The 19540-nt window shown below is 42.4% G+C and overlaps 2 protein-coding genes across 2 annotated transcripts in view; one reads left to right on the forward strand and one right to left on the reverse strand.

Annotated features, from left to right (window-relative positions):
• Positions 1-9791, reverse strand: part of LOC131881217 (Kv channel-interacting protein 1-like) — a 44587-nt gene extending 34796 nt beyond the window's left edge. The window contains exons 1-2 of the mRNA XM_059228009.1: positions 8991-9791; positions 1340-1757 (exon numbers count right to left, since the gene is read on the reverse strand). Coding sequence (XP_059083992.1) covers positions 1340-1510 — 171 coding nt within the window. The 5' untranslated portion in view covers positions 1511-1757; positions 8991-9791. The remainder of the gene's footprint in view (positions 1-1339; positions 1758-8990) is intronic.
• A 9006-nt stretch (positions 9792-18797) lies between these two features.
• On the forward strand, positions 18798-19533 carry LOC131881218 (pro-resilin-like). Its single transcript, XM_059228010.1, has one exon. The coding sequence runs from the start codon at positions 18917-18919 to the stop codon at positions 19256-19258; it is 342 nt and encodes a 113-aa protein (XP_059083993.1). The 5' UTR covers positions 18798-18916; the 3' UTR covers positions 19259-19533.
• Positions 19534-19540: the final 7 nt, after the last annotated feature.

The following is a 19540-nucleotide window of genomic DNA, read 5'->3' on the forward strand; positions in this document are numbered from 1 at the left end:
AGAATTATTGAATATTATATCCAAGTATGATTTTGAGTAAATAATATCTAAGCTGCAAAATGTGTTTCGACACAAATCAGAAGTGTTGTACTCATCTATAAACCATGTTCTCCCCACAACCTACACGCCCTATAAGAATAGAAAAAACTTCAGGCAGAAGGGCTAAATTGGCTCTTGTAACCAGCCAGCTGTTTCATAACTTGGGCCGTTCCTCTTCTATGTGAAACATCCGAATGTACAAGATCCTTCGACGGGTGGTAGCCATAAGTCAAGGCCATAAACCATCATTATGTTTCAAAGTCATTTCGTTCCTCCCATTCGTTTGATGAGTGTTCATGGGTCTATGCAAGCAAGCTAGAGCTTTAGTTCTACCGGCATTAAGTGCAAAAACGTTCATGCCTTCCTCTTGGTACGGGGCTCTGTCCGCTGTCATTTGGTTCTGGTTTTGTAGCTGGGCCCAAGTGTGGATTTTGGGGTGTCCAATGTTCCATCTCATTAACTCTGTGCTTACCCGCGTTTGTTTAATGTTCAAATGACATGAATATCAGAGGGACCTTGTCCCACTAGATAAAGAAGCATGAGGGACGAAGAGATGATGATGATGATGATGAAGATGATGATGATGATAATATGATAAAGGATTCATCGACTTTCTGACTAAGATAATTGGATGATTGCACTTGATTGGAGACTAAACAACTCACTCTGTCACTCCCTGTCAATAAATGAAGCGTTGCTCCTTTACGATAAAATGAGTTTCTGCTTTGAAGCAGACCAAACATTAGTCACTGCTCCAGGGAAACTAGCATTGACAATCAATTGCAATCACTATTTTGCCTCGTTTATAAGTTGATCCTTATGTTGTACATGTGTGTAAGAAATATTTCTCTGTGTATACTACTATAGTGTTGGGTCGACTCTCGCAAAACGAGTGTCGAAACGAAGCACATATTGGGACAAAGAGGACGCACAATATTTGCTTGTTCCATGGTCTAGGTCTCACTGAAAACCAACCGTAGGTTTATTTGTGGGGGGTAAGGATATTCATATTCTTTTAACATGTCTCTTAACTCGAGCTTCCGCTTTTTTTTTTTGATATGTATCATCATCATCTTGGGACAAATTGTCGGGTCGCGATGGTCCGGTCAAAGACGTGGATCTGGACCAAGATTGTAAAACAAAGAAGATGATTTGTGTTCAAGAATGGCTGACGTTTGTCAGATACGCAGAGATAAATAGACAAATTGAGACTAGTGAAAAGCTCTCAGATACATTGGTTTCCAAAAATCGATCCACCAGCACCAGATACTCCAGATATGTACGTCTCTTGCTCACTCACCTGTTTAAATCCTCGATACATGTTCTTGATCTCTTCCTTGGTGAACTTAGTATCACGGAGCAGTTCTTTGAGATGCACGGTTTTCTTTGTCTGCGTGGCCAGACGTTGGGCCACCATCTCATTGATGTCGATGCCAAAGTCCATCGAACCCAGGTCTGGATCGCCATTCATGATGACTTCTGCTTGGGGACCAATACAATCACTGGACACTTGAGTCAACAAATTTCTGGTCTTAACAGGGTGTGTTCGAAGGTGTGGAGTTTTTCCTACTAGTCGCGTCTGGGACAGGGCCGGATTTCAGCATCGTTGTCCTTCTTTCTGAAGCGGAGGAAGGAAAAAAGCCACGAGAAGAGAAGCAGCACACAACACGAAACGATTTCACTTCCGCACAATCGTCCTACGTTGGTGAGGTTGAGATCTGAAATGAAAAACAAAGGCCGAGTCATTTGCAATTGGAGACATCATTTGTCCGGCTTTGTGGACACCGCCTTGATCCTGATAATGTCCTGCCCAACAGTATAGAGCAACAAGAGTGTCCACCTGCAAACTCGACCGAAGCAAAGACCTCAAGCCATGGACTTTATTTTGCTGCCTCTCTATATTATGGTCAGGCCCTCAAAGAGTTACTTAGAGTGGTCAAGGTAATGCGGACGCCATTGGTCCTTTAATTGATTAAATCCAGCCCAATAGCGGCATGAACGTGTACGCTATGGGTCTACCGCTCATCTAGCGTTGCCTCTGTCTATTTACTTTGGGATGTGGAACAAATTTTTTCATAGGCCGTGAGGAAAATCGGCCTCAAAGCCTCTGGGGTTGGATTCCTTCGCTGCTGTCAATCGATTTAGGCTTTTTTTCTAATTCGCTGGAAATTGCCCTCTCCTGCTCTCTCTCTCTCTCTGACTCTTTTTCTTCCTGATTTTGGCGAATAAACAATGTGGGCCCACAGATGCAGAGGGGATCGAGTATCGCTTCGTTTTCTTAGCTCACTCAACTGTGACCGAAGAACATAAATACACAAAGTCCAGGGAACGGATGAAAAAGTGGCGAGTCGCCTATTTTTTGAAAACTTTACGATCAGATGACATGAAGATCCACGATTACAGCAAGTGCATTGGCTCCTCCCGACAATGAAAGACAAACTAGTGTGGCTTGCGAGGCCTGCATCAAGCTGACAGTTTCCTTGACGTTGTACAATTAACGTTGGGGACGTCACTAATGGCGAGCCAGGAACCGGCCTAGGGTCTTCTTGCTTTGTATTACCTTTGGCGTGGACAAAGCCACGTGTTCTTGTGCATTAACTCGACAAACGACGTCCACTTTGACCTGAGATGATCGTACAAGATAGTAGTCCTTACCGCAAAAACCGAGCGAACGACCGACTGACTGAATCGGGATTGAGCAAAAGAAAAAAAAGGTCTTGAAGTCCAGATGAAAACAAAGGTAGAGTAGGTGTGAGTGTGTGTGGGGGGGGAGTATTTTTTTCCGGCGTATTTCATAACTCATCGAACAAAGAAGAACGCCAACAATTCGAATCGCATTCCCAAGAATGTGCCTGTTGGTCTGGGCACATTGGGTCCACAAGCGACAGACGTACAGAGAGAAAGAATGAAAGTAAGAAAGAGAAAACAAGGCCGTGCTCATCACTCGAAGCAGTTGGCTCCCGTAAAACTCATGATTCACGGAGAAAAGCCAATAGGTAGGTAAAATTGCCGCCTCTTTCTGCCCCGTTTCACAAAGTTTCGTTTCCTTTCACATCGAAGTGAAGTGTGAAGTGTGAACTCATCACACCTAGCTTTATTTCTAACAGCATTTGATGCGGTAAAAATTCATGCCGATGAGATGAACTCCCAGTTCCTTCATAGACCAAACTCGCCGCTCTATGAGAAACAGTGCTACTATAACTTGAGCTTGGATGCTTCTGTCTCTTCTTATGTCAACAGTTACACATTGGAGGCTCATTGACGCTATCGAGCTCTTCATTGACAATGGACTCGCTCGAGACGAAATGATTTCCTCAACCCATTGCCAAGACAAGGAAGCCAGATAGATACGATTATTATGAGTAGGACCAAATCGAGGTGGACGAAAGAATGAATGATTCAAGCCAAGTTGGGGCTCCTATCTCGACATTTTCATCCCAAATATGATCTCCCTCCATCCCTTGGAGAGGCAAAGATGATGATTGTAGCTCTGACGGTAATGACTGACATAACAATGATAACAATGGTGGATCCTCCTCCAAGGACTCAATATCATCTTCATCCTCACTTGGGACGACGACGGACTCAGTGGTATTGAGTGGCCTCTTCACCCAAAATTGCCCTTCCTCTCCACGAACGGTAAGACGAAAAATCGCCCAACAATTGGATGATCTGTCTTCGTTTCACCGAGATTTGGGACTAGTTTTTACTCGTGGCATTCACGAAAGCCGTTTTTTTACTTTTTTTGGAATTGACTCTCTTCAAAGACAAAATGCTCTCACTTTTGGTGACTATCATGAAGTTCTGAAAAAATATGCAACTCGTTGTCATACACGTTTGGAAATGTATGTGGGATGCCTCGTGGGAAATATGCTTGCATGCATGCACCTTCATTTCATCTAGCACTTGCTTGCCTTCATTCATTCTGTCATTCTGTCAACCAATCCGCTTTTCCAAATTCTTCTCAGTTAGGTCCGAAGGTCAATAGAGTGGAGGTTGAATTTTGGTCCCTCAAGCCAGGTCATTTATCTATGGCGTTGATCGAGCCGAACCATGTGTGTAAGTAGAGACATCTGAAATGCATCTCTTTTTGTCTAAGTCTCTTTTAATTGGCCTGGGCGAGATATTTGTACAACAGTATCCACTAAAGTAGCCCCTTTGTGGAGCGGAAAATAGTATTGGAAGAAAGACATGTCATTGGGTGGTCTCTTCGCTCCCACTTTCAGCCTCATCCCGATTGCTCAACTGTACTGCATCAGCAAGGTCCAAATAGGGCTGCACTGGCTGGAGAATGTACACATTTAAGATCACTTTCCTCTCCACTCAGAAATGACGCTCTCTTACGTGTACATAGAGATATAAACCCAAATAAAGACATAATGTGCTCGTTGCTGTTCAAGTACGATGTACGGCTTTCGCGCCTAAATTTACTGTACATAAAGAAGACTAGGACTAATTGCTCTTTGACTACCCAATTGCGTCAAAGGGCATAAACTGAGCCCCTACCGGGATATCTTTTGCAGTGCAGTCAAACAATCCATACTCAAGACAGAGTGTGAGTGTCTCTTTTCATCTACAGACCAACATTCTGAGCTCAAGAACCAATGTTACCAAAGTCAAAGATTTTGTGTTAAAGGCATGACTTTTGACTAGTTCCTGGAATTTATTAAGGTACTTGGATGATGCATATGCGAAGAGAGAATGCCATGGTCTGGCAATATATCTCGCGTAATTAATTGTGTTGTCTCCATGGATTTGACGTGGCGATTATATCTTTGTTTCTATGACATTCGCTATAGTTGTATTACTTGTCCAATAAACAATGCCACGCTATCTCACAACATTCTGTTCATAGAGTGGTGGGCCCCTGTACGTTCAGTAGAAGAGCACGCTGAGTCTCCAGTCGTTGAATCCTCTGATCTTGAGACGAAGAGTGGAATTTATTCATGGCTGGGTTTGCAATGGGAGCACCAAGTTCTCCCACTTCATACCATCCGTGGGACACATCACCCTCGGCCATATCATATAGCTTTGTTGAGTTGCTTGGAGCGTGATTGCACCTACTGTATTCACCGGGAGGAAGACATGGGACTCAATTTATGTGACTCGGAGTCCTGTGTCAGATTAGGCTTGGGATGGGAAATGCACCATGACTTTGATACCATCTACTCTACCGTACGTATTGTTCAAGTACCTTACACAACTTGGCGCACTAAATAAGAACTGCGATGGGATGCAATGCATACAAGTCAGTATCGTAGTACGCATAAACTAACTTGGGTATTTGGAATGTATGCACGATCCGTGCTTCTCCGAGTTACTACCGGAACAATCAGTGAGATCCACCGAACTTCTAATTTCCAGGCCTAAATCTTTCTCCGGATACAAGTCGCAACTAACAACCTTCCTTCGAAGTTTGTTCCAAGGATTCTGGCCAGGCTTGGAACTTGAGAAGGATCCACACGTACTCGCTTCTCGTCAGTGAGGACGACAGACAAAGAGTAGTCAGAGCAAGACAGTAACGAACTTAGATGGTGTCATAAATCTGCGTGGGATTAAGTTGTCGTTGCCAATGGAAAGAGCTTGCCATGAATCTATACTGAACTTGTTTAACCACAACCTTATGGGTCTTGGGCTTCTCAAGGTCATGGAGGTGACATTGCCCAAAGGCCTATGCGTCTGGAATTCCTTGGCACGTCTTTTCGTTGTGCCTTTTCATTAGGTTGACACTTCTGGAACACTCGCCTTTTCGATCAAAAAGATTCAAAAATTGAGGGTACCTTTTGTGAAAGAATACCATGATTTTAATCTTTTTGTGTGGATTCAAGATGAAAAAGTTATGTGTGCCCTATTTAGCTTCAAATTCATGTAATATTTGATCCACCCCCGAATTAGAATTGGCGGAGAGTTGATACTAAGCTCATCTGTATTTTTAAAACGTACTGGTGAGTCCCTGCTTTACCTATGTAAGACTCATGCTGCTTTTCTCTCGTTATTAATACCTTACTTCTTCATACCCGACTCTGATTTTCTCACAGATGAATATGTGCTCTTAATTAGAAGAGATATACGTATAATCAGATCGGATTTAATACTGATTTGCACGTTGAGCAGCAATGAAAGTCGGTTACAAATGAGCAATTGGTTTTCCTCAGTGTGAATGGTCTGAACTATATGAAGAGTCAAAAAGTCAAGGCAAGTAATACGTACGTCCCCTAGTCTCTTTGATAGCATCACTTTGTTTATGCAGGATATTCCACACATGGCAATGAATCTTTGTAATCTATTTGCAAATTTCTTACACATCCAAACCGTCCTTTATATTTGTACTAATGTACATAGTACTACGTACTACTTGGATTGAGCCAAGCATTCAAGGGCAAATTTGAATCTTTTGTGTACATACATAAGTGCGGGCGTGGACGAATACGTGCGTTGGTGAGACAATTAGCGCTTAGCCACTACGGATGCACGTTTCAACGGGGAAATTTATTTGTCTCAAGTCTCAAATTCAAACTGCAAACTACGGCGACAATCTATATACGTGGCGAGGTGCCTGGCATTGGTTATATACTTAAGAGACCGCTTTGTTTGCTCAATTCCAGCATTTAGAGTAGGGAATCTTCCCAGTGCGAGCAATCGAGGAATAGAAATCCAAGGACTGTTCGTTCTGGACGATGGTCCTTGTCTCCAAGTATTGGATTGCTATTGCGTTATTAAAGAAATGAGCATCCAGTTATGGTCAAGCCGGCAAAAAAGTATGGGCAACGTTAGAAGCTCTGACCGATTGAAATTCCGAATCGAAAGGTTTGAATTAGTTGCTAATTGAGGAATTCAATAACAACCGTCTTGGTAGCCTTTCCGACTCACTTAACGATTCATTTCAAGAATCGTTCGTCATTTCGACGCTTTTCGCCCACGCTAATCAAAAGACTATTATGTGGCCAATCTCCAGTTTCTCGCCTCTTCTCAGGCCATGAATAATGGATGTTCCAATGACTGCCCAATATAATAAAGAGAGATGTCTGCCTGACAATCAATGCTATGGAATCCGCAACGTCCCTGGCAAACCAAGAAGCAGGTATCCAGCCAGTGTGACAGAAAAAAAAAACTTGCCGAAGTCGTAGTTCCAAAAACTAGTCCACATTTGCCAAAAGGTGCTGATGTGCATGAAAGTCAGTCATGACTGAGTGTTTTTGTTGGACGGCCGTTTTCCTCTTTATGACGAGTGCCTAACATCATTTGAGTACGCTGCGTAGAGAAGATGATGATGATGATGATGATGTGTCATTCGAAGTTTTCCTGGAAAAGCCCCTAGTTTCTACTGAAATCGACTAAGTAACTCTACCACTCAATCCTTTTCATTGTGTCAACTAACGGAAGGAAGAAAATGACTATTTCCGTGAAGCTGACCTATTGTACTCATTCAAAACTTGAGAGCATTCTTTACATACTAGGTGCTTTTCCAACTCAACTTCCCTCTTATCCACCGAGGCTCCCGAAGAGTGTGTCTTTCTTTCCTCTCTAAAGTTCCCGCTTAAAGTGGATCGGAGTGAGAAATTACTACCTTTTGTTTCAATCGAAATTGGCTGAAAGCACTCCTTTCACGGGGTAAACAAGAAAACATCCATTCCAAGGAGTGATGAGTAATGACTGGTGATGAATATTCATTGGCCTGTCCCAACTCAACTGCTTAAAAGGCCCGCACCAAGGATGGGAAGAAGGGAGGGAGGAAAAGAGTTGTTGGACACTTTTCTCCGTCATTTCGTCATGCCCTCATCTGGAGCGGGCCTCCCTGGTCACTCACTCACTTCACTAAAACCAACAGTCTAACACAGGCACGCGTACATTAGGCCCAAATGAGAAACAAAGGAACTGACAAACGGGCAAGAAGGTTTTCATGAGTCTGCGCGGGGGTTTCTTTCCAACCGGTTCCAGTCGATTGCCAAAGCTAATGAACCAACCCAAGGAACAACTGACTCCCCTCTTCAGATCATCCGCTTGTTTTCTGCCTTCAAATATTCCATCTTCGATGGATCAAGCATATCCCGGGCTCGTCTGGCTACGATCGACGGAAAAAGGCCTCTTTTGCCAATACACACAAATGGAATATAGATCACACATAGCCCTAGTCCATAGAGGAGTACTACATGTAGTTCATTAGGGAAAGGCAGAGCCTTAAGGGTAATCAAAGAAAATGTTCGCTTTTGGTTATTTTCTGGACGTCAAAGTTTCACTAATTCAACACTGTCCCCAGTCAGACCTACAGCCTTTGATTCATTCTGTATTTTGCGCAATAAGTAAAAAGTGTTTGAGGCAGGTCAATGGTACAACCAATTAATACGGTAATTCCACGAGGTGCCAACGGCCTATCTGGCCTTAGTCTCAATTAACCCGGTGGAGCACATGGTAGAACTTCATCAATCTAGGTTACATTTGACTGTTGATATTTACGTACATACCATCGACGTACTGCATCTACGTCGGTTTGGTGCAATGCAAACATGCCAAGTGCTACAAAATTAGCTTAAGCTAGGTGTAAAAGTAAATCCCTCACGGTGACTATATATTGTACTTAAACGCATACGGGCACGAGTAAAGTACGTTCCAAAAGGCCAGAATTTATTCGCCCAAGCAAAAATCTATTTTATTTTGAGAAGGTACATGGTTTTTTCAAGAAGAGACATCCAAATACATATAGCTTGGGTTGTGCATTAGCACTTCCATAATATTTGCATAATCAGACTGAACGTGTTGTGGAACATTATTTTATTTGGCAGAGGGAAAACCGAGGGTTTTGGTGACTAACGAATAAGCAAAGCAACTCTTAATCAGTCAAGTCATCTTTGAAAATCATCCTATATTACTATTGGCGTACTAAATGTCACCCAAACCAATCCCGTGGCCAATACAGCCCGCCCCTGTGCGTACTATCAGCCGATTTTTCCTACCTGTTGCTGGGGCTGATTCCAATCAACGGTGAGTACCTTCAGAATGGCAGACTGAGTCGGGGACAAGAACTAGTCCTTTCTTGGATCGCTCGTATAGTATGCACCACTAGCCCGTTGTGACGTAGGAGCACACAAATAATCCGCACTCTCGAATGATCCCGCCAACCGTACAACATCAATCCCAAGAATCACGAAGAAAATGATGACGATGCTTAAGACCGGCGGTGAATTAGTAGACGAACGGGCTAGGTGGCCTTGCCATGAACTGTTTGGTTTCTCACTTTTTGTTCACTTGTTCTCATTCTGCTTACGCTACGATATATGATTATGCTTTGGTAAGGGAGAATAGAACGATTTCGAAGCTATGGGAAGAAGACGTTGTCGACAACGAGAGGACACCAATGGTAATTGAGAATGAGTCTCGCAAGAGAGCGGTAATTTCTGTCTCAAGGACGACGACAACGACGGCGAACACCACTACTTCTCGTTCCCAGCCTTGTGAAGTGACTGGCCTCGATCGTCGTCGATTCTTCGTTTTCACAAAGTCTGGCGTTCTTTCTTGTTACTCCTTTGCATGGAGAGGGAAGGAAAGGAGTGAGAAAAGGCCGGGGGGAAGCGGGCACAAGACCACAGCCGGCCGGTTCATCGCTTCGTTCTTTTCCTTCGCCCGTTTCTTCGTTGCGCTAAACCTGACTGAATTGCATCCATCCCAACAATGTCAGGAAATGAGATCGGGAGGGAGGAAAAGGCAACAGAGACCCTCGAGCAGACGAGCAATGAACGAATGAACGAACGAACGAACGAACGAACGAACGAACGAACGGTCTTCCTCGCGATTAAAAAAAGGCCAGCCGAATTATCAAAAGCCACCCATCAAAGGACGTACTATTTTATTGGCTGGATTGGGCTTGGATAAGGCCGCCCTGCCGCCGCACTCGAAGGCGACGAGGGGGCTGCACTACTGCTTAGCTTCTACTATCCACTTGATGTACTACATACGTAGTGGACAACCCGGCGATACAGCCGGTTAGCAATCATGCGATCAGCGACCGACCCTTCAAAGAGAATCGGCCATGAAAAAGGGAGGGAGAAAAAGTAAGAGGCTGTGCAATAATCACGTTTGGGATCAATTGAGCTGGAGTATTGTACTCAAGCACAATGGCTAACAACTGATGAAATGCAGATCGGGCTCCCTCAGTTCCAACATTATATAACGGAGAAAAGATCAATCCGTCGAAATCCACTTCGGAGCAGATTGTAATATAAAATTGATTTCCACAAATACCCTACTCGACTCTCTAGGCCTTATTCTGGACCAACTCGTATATACCAATCATGGTGGGCCAAGGCAATCACTATACCCGGCTCAATTTCACTCTTTGCCCTCTTGCAATTTGAGCATGACAACATCATCAGAAATGATCCCCAAAATACTTAATACTACGATACCACTGTTCCCAACCTTTTGACTTCATATTTAATGTTGGTAATACTTCAGATGGGGTCTGTCCAATCCTTTAGGACTGCTGTTTCAATCCAGAACAATCGAAAAAATAATTCGTTATTCATTGCACACCTGCATGTTCACGAGGTCGATTATTTTTCTTCTTGTCATTTTAATTGGGAAAAGTGTCTCGCATCTTTGGAAATTTCATGGAAACAAGTCTCCGTGTTGGGAAGGTTTGGTTCCTCTTCTGTGGTTAAAACAGGGACAATATATTGAAAACCGAGCCCTATGGCCACAACAGGGACGATGCCATTGTCCCAATTACGTAATGGCGGGAAAATATTGGACCTGTAATGGTCGGGGATGCTTGGCTGCAATTGTGTGTGCGTTCGCCCACCAGCATTTGAAAATGGGTTTTCGTCGTGTCGTGTTAATGAGGAATAACGAGGATTTTCACTTTTGTTCCCGGTATTTTTAGACCTTTCTGAGCATTCTGAGCATCATCAAGGGGAGAAATGGGTGACTGTACGAGTATGTGTCGTTTTATGCTTCTCCGTGAATGGAGGCAAAACACTCGTGTTGGTGTGTGTAATTCTGGGCATCGCTTCCGAAATACATACATATATTGCACGTACCCACTTTCATCTCAAAGCATCAGGTGCCAAAAGTGCACCCAACACACCTACTCCTCTCCTACTCGTGATCGTAGACACCACATAACCGGTCTCGCGCCTGGTCTGACCCACTATGAAGCTAACATGTTTTACAAACAGTAAATGAATAGCCCTTTTGTGGAACAGATCAAGTATGTCATCAAACAAAACCACGCTCAAAGCCTAATACGACATGAATTTACCATTTTGACACGAGATGATAAATAAAACTCTTTACTTGCAACCCTCACAGTCATGTCAAATTATGATTAATAACAACAAAAATAAATGTGTAAAACATCTTAAATTGGTATGCTTAGTTGATGTGAAGTAGTTCATCCCTCTTTTGTTCTGTTGTCCTGTATCTCATAACAAGATTGCATAGTCTTTTAGTTCTTCTCTTTTGCTTGGTCTCTTGATTTTGCTGCTCATAGATAATTCCTCCTCCATTCATGATGGAAGCTATTTTAGGAAAAGTCAGCAAAGAGGCTAGTCAATGTTTAGACTTGGTCTTAGTTGGGAAGGACCCTTCTGTAGCCAATAAGCCGTTTATTATAGAGGCTTTAGTTGACTGGGTCAATGAAACCAGGGTGCTGCTTGAAGAACAGGCTCAGCCAGTAGTTGAGAAGTCAACTGATTTGACCAATGTAGGGGTTGAAGTAATAGCTCCCCTTGAAATAGAGCACGAACAGACAGTTGTATAGAAAACAGTCTGTCCTGTTTACCGAAAGCAGCCTCGTCCTGAAGAAGGAAAAGGCTGTCAGTTTGGCCACCCTAAATGGTGTCAAAAACTTCTCAAGTTCAGCCTTGAGAAGTACAATGGGAAGAAGGGATGTTCGAAGGTAGAGTGTCCTTTTTTTCACCCGTACATGTGCCGTCAGTCCATGAGACTTAAGACGTGCTTTAATGTACGGTGTACCTCCGTCCACGTAGAAGGGACGCAAAGAAAGCTGAGAAATAGGATAGCTCAGTTTCGTAGTTTTAGAGCTGACCCTATTCCTAAACCTAATCCCACCCCACCCCCCTTCCTTAACCCATTTAGCTTCCTCCCTCCCTCTCCTCCTACCCCCTACCCTCTCTCCCAATTCCCTCCTCTTCATTCAAATACCCAATCCACCCCTATTCCTATAAACACTCTCCTCCCTAATATTCCTTGCCCCACCCCTATCCCCAAAATTCGGTCCTATTCAAATGTAGCTGCCCAACCCATTTCCCAAACCCAACCATCCCCATTAGGTCATGCTTTGCCTCCAGTAGAACGTAGCTTTGTTGATAAGAGGGATTTTTTACGGTTGGAGAGGATGGTCCAAGATCTTGTGAACTTGGTCCGTCAAAAGAGAGGCCCGTAAAGGGGCGTTGTCTGATTTCTAAAAAAAGACAGCAGAAAAGTTAAGATCTTAGAAGAACTAGCCGTTGAGAAAGATATTTCATTCATCTCTTTAACAGAAACCTGGCTTCGGACAGGGGTCTTAGATGAAGGAATAACCATAGTTGGTTTCAACTTAATTCCTTGTGATGGGATACGCCCTGATAATCCCATATTCCCACATGGGGGCGTATGCCTATATGTTAGGAATGATTTGCACATTAGTCATGTACAAATGTCGAATGGAGAAGTAGAGGTCTTCATTTGTCATATTCGAGGGATTGATCTGTCTATTGTAACAATATATAGACCCCTTTCTTGTTCAGTATGCTGTTTCATGTCAGCTCTCCAATTCACTGGAAATGAGTTGGATCTGGCAGTTTGCTCGAAGGTTTTCTTTGTAGGGGACTTTAATTTTCCGGCTAGCGTTGTAGAGTGGGAGGCTAGTCCCGATGGGTATATTCCCATTTCGAAATCGACATCTTAGTCGTTCGAAAAGCTGGAAGAATTCGCGATCTTGCGTAATTTCTCCCAGCATGTTGGTGTAGCCACTAGAGAGAATAGCGTTCTCGACTTGGTCTTTTCCAATGACCCTGATCTGATCCAGTATGTCCATGTGACACCTAGAAATCTGTCAGATCATCGTGTTCTTGAGATAGGGTCGACCATTACTCAAAAGCCGGCGTGCTTTAGAGTAAAACCTGTCAAAATGGTCGGCCTGGCTAAGTTCAAGTTCAAAGATGAACATTGGCCATTGATTAAAGAAAGATTAGACGAACTGGACCTGGTTTCAATTCTGAAACAGGAATCGTCCATAGATGCAGCCATTGATAAATTAGTTTCAGTTTTTAAGGAAGTTCGCTCTAGTTTAGCAATCTCTGAAAGCTTGCCGAAAGGTGGTACACGGACAAAAATTCCAAAATCTAGGAAGACTTTGTTCAAAAAGAGTTGTAAACCGGCAAAAATGCTGAAGAGCACTTCGAATTCAGTCATTGTGGGTAGTCTCCAAAAACAGCTGGACATATTTCAGGGTAAAATTAAGGCGTCCATCGAATATGACCAGTTGCAAACTGAGAGTAAGGTGGTTCAGGAGGTCAGGTCGAATCCGAAGGCTTTTTTCTCTTATGCGAACTCCAAGAGAAAAATAAAACACTCTGTTGGGCCTTTTGAGGTTGATGGGGAAGCCATTAGCAATGTAGACACTATGGCTAACATGCTTGGAGATCAGTTCTCCAGTGTGTTTTCAACCCCGCTGAGTTCAGAAGCAACAGCTCATTGCGCTGAAGATGAGTCGGTTGAGATTGACAAGTCAGTCAAGTTGAGCGTTTAGATGATCTTGTAGTCACAGATCAAGATGCTTTAAAGGCCATCAAAAAGGACTTGAGGCTTTCAAGTTCTCCTGGTCCTGATGGCGTGACATCTCAGTTTCTGATGAGATGCTCACTGGTTCTTGCTGCTGTTTTCTCGTACTTGATGCGTTGCATCTTGGATCAGGGCAAGTTTCCATCTTCACTAAAGATAGCTCACGTTGTTCCAATTTTTAAAATTCATTGTAACTATAGGCCGATTTCTCTCACTTCGAATATTGCGAAGGTGTTTGAGAAGATCATGAAGTCCAAACTTGTTGAATTTATTGAGGTCAATGAAGTCCTTCCTCCTAGCCAGCACGGGTTCCGGGCACATTTTTGCACGGTTACCCAACTGATTGAGAATTTAGAGCAGGTCATTGAGGGACTGGAAAGGCATGAATCAGTTGATGTTGTCTATCTTTATTTTGCCAAGGCCTTTGATAAAGTAGATCATGTATAATAAATAGACTTCATGACATTGGGATCCGAGGCAAGCTTCTCAATTGGATAAGAAGCTTCATTCATGATAGGAAGCAAATTGTTAAGGTCGAGGGATCCCTTGGTGACATATGTGATGTCAAGTCAGATGTTCCCCAGGGCTCCATCTTAGGGCCCCTCCTTTTTATGAAATTTGTTGCCCCGCTTCAAAAGCTCATTCCATATTCCTGCAAATTTGTAATGTGGCAGGTTTTGAATCCATTTTTATTTAGTATGAGGCAAGGTAAAATAGATATCGCCTCTCTTGCGGCTTTTAAAACATTTTGGCTAATATTTTCCCCGAAGGTTGAAAAATAAGCACTGATGTAAGTCGTCATGTCTTTTTTATCATGAATGATTTTTTACATTAACCTTAAGTTAGTATAGACTAGTATTAGGGGTATTATCGCGTCCCAGTAGCGTTTTCAGGCCTTTCCACGTACGCCTCAAGTCGCTCTGATTGGAATTTAAAATGTACCCAGTTAATTTCGTTAACAGCCTTGATCATTTTTTTATTGTAATTTATTGTAATAGGTGCCAGAATATTGAGTGTGTTGAGCTTTATTTTCCTTGGTCGGAATTTCTTAAGAATGGCCAAAAGTCTTTGCTTCTCCTTTCAGAACTTCTGTAGCTCGCATGTCATCCAGGTTTTTTGAAGTTTTTAGGTATTTTGCTTTTGGGATATGTTCGTTGTTGCTCAACCTCCATGCTTACGGACTTCTCAGCATCCGGAGGGTCACTAAAACCAGCGCTGTCTTCGAGCTCTTAGTCGCTCTGGTCTGAAAGGTCAAGTTGGTTCTGTTGGGGGGGACCGAATCATATTGGCCTTCCTGCGGCCCAAGATCCACAATTTAGGCCTACCAGCTGTCTGGCTGTAATCACGGGTGTTTCTTACATCCGATGAACGCAATTGTTGAATTAGTGTCACTTTAATGCATTTTCTGGGCAATATCCGTACAACGAAAATGCCGGGCAACTCCACGAATCAGAAATCTTGTTACCTGTTATAACTTTTTCGAACCTTTTTGTTCTAGGTCCTTTTCTTACTTTAACATATGAAAACTTAACTAATAGTCTTGGCATTTGAGCAAAACCTTTTAAGTGTTATGACTTACGAGAAGCACCAAAAGCCCCAAGTGGTCTGAATCGCCTTATGTTGCTGAAATGATCAAAACTTTTTTATGAGACATGATTTCTCACTCAATTGGCCAAATATCACCAAGGTTAGCAAGAGAACGAATTACTACTGTGCATATGTCGATTCAATCTTAAAAATAAACTCGGGTTATCATCTAACCAAGTTCATAGTGATTCACACATACTGAAAACAACTGCTTGAGAACGTGAGAAAAGGGAAGTGAATCCTAAATGATATGCTATGGTCTGTGCTGCAAATTGGCGTTGCTCCTTGCATTTGCACCATATGTCGGAGGAGGGAAATATGATGACTTTCATCTTTGAATCAGAGCAAACGGCTAACGTTCTCTCTCTTGATCAGCGCTGTAATATTCTGTTTAAAGACCTTAGGTTTATGGCTTTAGGCTTGCCTGCCCCTTTTGATGATCCAGCAAGGCCATCTGAATGAGACATTAGATGATCAAGGACATTTACGACTTGGTCAGTCCAACTTAGGGACATGCCCATCAGGGAGTGCACAATCAATAGAAAGCGAAATTATATTTTTCAATTACAAAATATTTGTCAAGTATTTCACCCTTTCTGGATGAAAAACACATTTTTTTATGCCTTTAGATGCTTGATAGGCATATAAAATTCCGAGATATATGGGAAAAAAATCAAAAAGAGTTGCAAGCCAACAAAAAGGCTTCAGAGCAATTTGAATTTATTAGTTGCGACTAGTCTCCCAATAAAGTAAGATTTGATTCAGGCTAAGATTAAGGCCTCGATGGAAAATAATCAGTTGAAAACGTGGAGACCAAGAGGCCAAGTCAAATCCGACGTCTTTTTTTCTCTGATGCAAGCTCTAAGATGAAACTAAAAAACTTCTAGGACATTTTAAGGTCGATATGACAGCCATAAACAATTTAGAGGTCATGGTTAACATGCTAAGAAATGAGTTGTTTAGTGTTTTTTCAGCTTTACAGAGTTTAGAAGCAACAGTAGGAATGGCCAAGATTCTACTAGCCGTGCAAGGACCTTGGGTCGCCAAAAGTAAAATGTCATTGAACGGAATAAGACTCTGTTCAATGACCTTTGGGTCAACGCCTTCGTACACTCCACTCATAGATAATGGAGGTAAACATTTTGAGTCCATGAAAGGTTTAGGAGTAGTCCTCCAAAATAATGGAAAGTTCTTTGACCATATCCACTTAAAAGTGGACAAAGCTTTTCAAATGTGTGGTTGGATTTATCGGACGTTTAAATTCTGAGATCATATCACGATGCTACCTTAGTACAAGTCGATTGTTCAGCCACATCTTGAATATGCTTCACCCATTTGGGCTCCAATGAGTTCAGCAGGTTTGCAAAAGGTCGAACAAGTCCAAAGATGTTTCACTAGGAACATCACAGGATTGAGAGAGCTCTCGTAGTGGGAGAGGCTAAAATGGTTGGGACTATACATTGTTCGGAGAAGGTACGAATGGTATCTGATACTGTACGTCTTCAAAAGTATCCATGAGCTTTGTCCCAACCCAGAATTTAGGGTCAATTGTAGTGACCGTAGAGGCTTAATGTGCGTTTTGAGGCACCTTCAAGCCCTCAAGAATCCAGGCTAGTTCGAACAAGGAAGTCCACCTCTCTCCTTCACTGGTGAATGTGCTTTCCTCTAATATTTGTAAGGAATCCGTAGGCGTTGTTGATCCGGTAGCAGCGGGAGCGAGTTCGGGCTAGAGTCTGAGTGCACTCAAGTCTCTTTCTCGATTTTGGAGAAATTGGCCGGACTTTAGTCTCATAGAAAGGGGTCGAGTCCGAACAAGTCAAAAAATATTCACTGTTTTAATATAGATTTCGTCAGAAAACGGTACTTACTCCGTCATGAATTGATCATGAAAGATATAGCTCTTGAATATATTAAAACAAGTTGAGTCTTTTGGTTGGCTTGAGTCCATTAAAAGAATGCAGGCCTCGAATTTTTTGCCGTAGTCGAGTTAGGACTCGGCGAGTCTGACAAAAAGTTAGAAAATTAAAGGACGCGCACGATTACGACTTTTGCCTACATGAGAAGAAATTTGGCATGTCACTAGAACCGAACAACTATACGTGCTGATTTGATTGCGTCAATGATATCAATTTGGGATGGCACATTTCCTATCTGTCTTTGCAAATTGAAGGAAATAAGTTTTAATTGCATTATTTTTTAGGCTCTAGGTTATGCAGTCGAATTGTCAACGCGTCGCTAATGACATTTTCCAATCTCAATTTAAGTGAACAACATTGTCATGTCGTATTGGCTCAAATGATCAATGCTCTAAACTAGTAGACTGATATTTTCGCTGTCTGAAAATTTCGATGTTGTTTGTTCAAAAACCTAATTTTACCTTTTTTCGTATCTCAAACTGCAGCTTTTTGTTTCTACCTTTTTAACATCTTACCCGTTTTGGAGTAACATTTTTTAAATATTTATGCTCACCTAGATTTAGATATTTCCTAATAAGCCTCAGCATGCTTTTTGAAAAGTCCCAGAATCAACTGTACAAATGTGTCAAGTTCACAAAACTTGTTAGAAACAATATAAGTGTCATTAGCGCTTACTTCACTTTGTTAGAGCAGAATAATGAATTCATCAAAGAATATATTACAAAAAGTAAGAACAATTTCGGTAAGATCTCACTGGATGCTCAAGTCACAATGAAAACATGATTTGTTGAACAGATGGAAGGGACTTAAATGATATAGTATTTACCGTTCAGAACCTACATCAAATTGACAAAATGCCTCCACAGCGATTAAATGTCATTCAAAACATGAGCAATCTAATTGGTCGACAAATTCTTGTACAGGACAATGAAGTGCAGAACCGCGCAACAATCATGGATTTCATCTGCACAGAGTTTGGACATGACATTACAAATGAGCGGAACACCCAGTGGTTCTTTGATAACCTAATCAGATTGACCGTCGTCTGGCCATCAAAAAGTGCATTCGACATGGCACGGACAGGTTGGAATGGCTAAAGATAGGCACGGTTACAATTGTGGCATCACTAACGTGACATAAATTCAAGTAGTTGGACTTTCAAAGTTGCCGGAATTACAGTGAAACAAGAATATTGCAAGGCTTTCAGCCGCATTGAACACAGGCAAATGTAGAATTTAAGGGAATGTTCACGTGTGCAGACGTTATTCTCCCCCACTTTGTTGACGGTACGACTTTTTTAAGCTTGACCTAATCTAATGGTCAATCTTGTAATCTTGGCCAAAAAAAAACGATAACATCGACGATTTGGTGCAAAAACGCGTGAGAACCAAAACCAATGGTATTGAAATTTTCAGAGACGCTAAGCCAGCTCCCGCTGCGAAAAAGGCTCGAACAACGTTGTGCGCAAATTAAATGATTCCAATTTGTCCTGGTATCAAAAGAACTATAAATGCTGGTACCAACGTCAACTTCTACATCAGTACACGAACATCCCGTGATCAATTCCTATCCTCAACAAGCTCATTCTTTCCAACATGAAGGCTGCCTTAGTTATGAGTCTTGCTTTGACCTTATTGACTTCGAGCTCCGCCCAACATCCAAGAGCGAATCTGTATCAGGAAGGTCCAGCCCATTACAACTATGCCTATGCTGTTCAAGATGACTACTCCGGATCCAATTTCGGACAGAGCGAACAACGCGATGGTTACTCGACCAGCGGCCAATACCACGTGGCCTTGCCCGACGGCCGAATCCAAACCGTGACCTACACCGTGGCTGATCAATACTCTGGCTACGTGGCTGATGTTTCCTACTCGGGTCAAGCCCAGTATGGGCCTTCGCATGGACGAGGCACTCGTTCCGGTCCTGTGGCTTAACGGGGTTCGATGAACCGCACACAAATGGCTTATTATTGATTGGAAGAATTTTTCTTACTTGTCTGTAAGGTGACTTAAACGATATTTATCACTTCACCCGCTTCACCCTCAGTCATATAATATCTTTTTCAAAGACAAATACATTTTTACAAATACAAATTTTTTTCCTTCGGCGCATTCCTTTATCCTAATGTTTGGGATTAATCCCCCATCAAGGGCAAGCTAGATCAGTTTATCTCTTTATTCCCTTCTTCGATTAGATGCCTCATTTGGTAAATCCAT

This window comes from Tigriopus californicus, chromosome 5 (genome assembly GCF_007210705.1).
Source record: "Tigriopus californicus strain San Diego chromosome 5, Tcal_SD_v2.1, whole genome shotgun sequence".
Lineage (NCBI taxonomy): Eukaryota > Metazoa > Arthropoda > Copepoda > Harpacticoida > Harpacticidae > Tigriopus > Tigriopus californicus.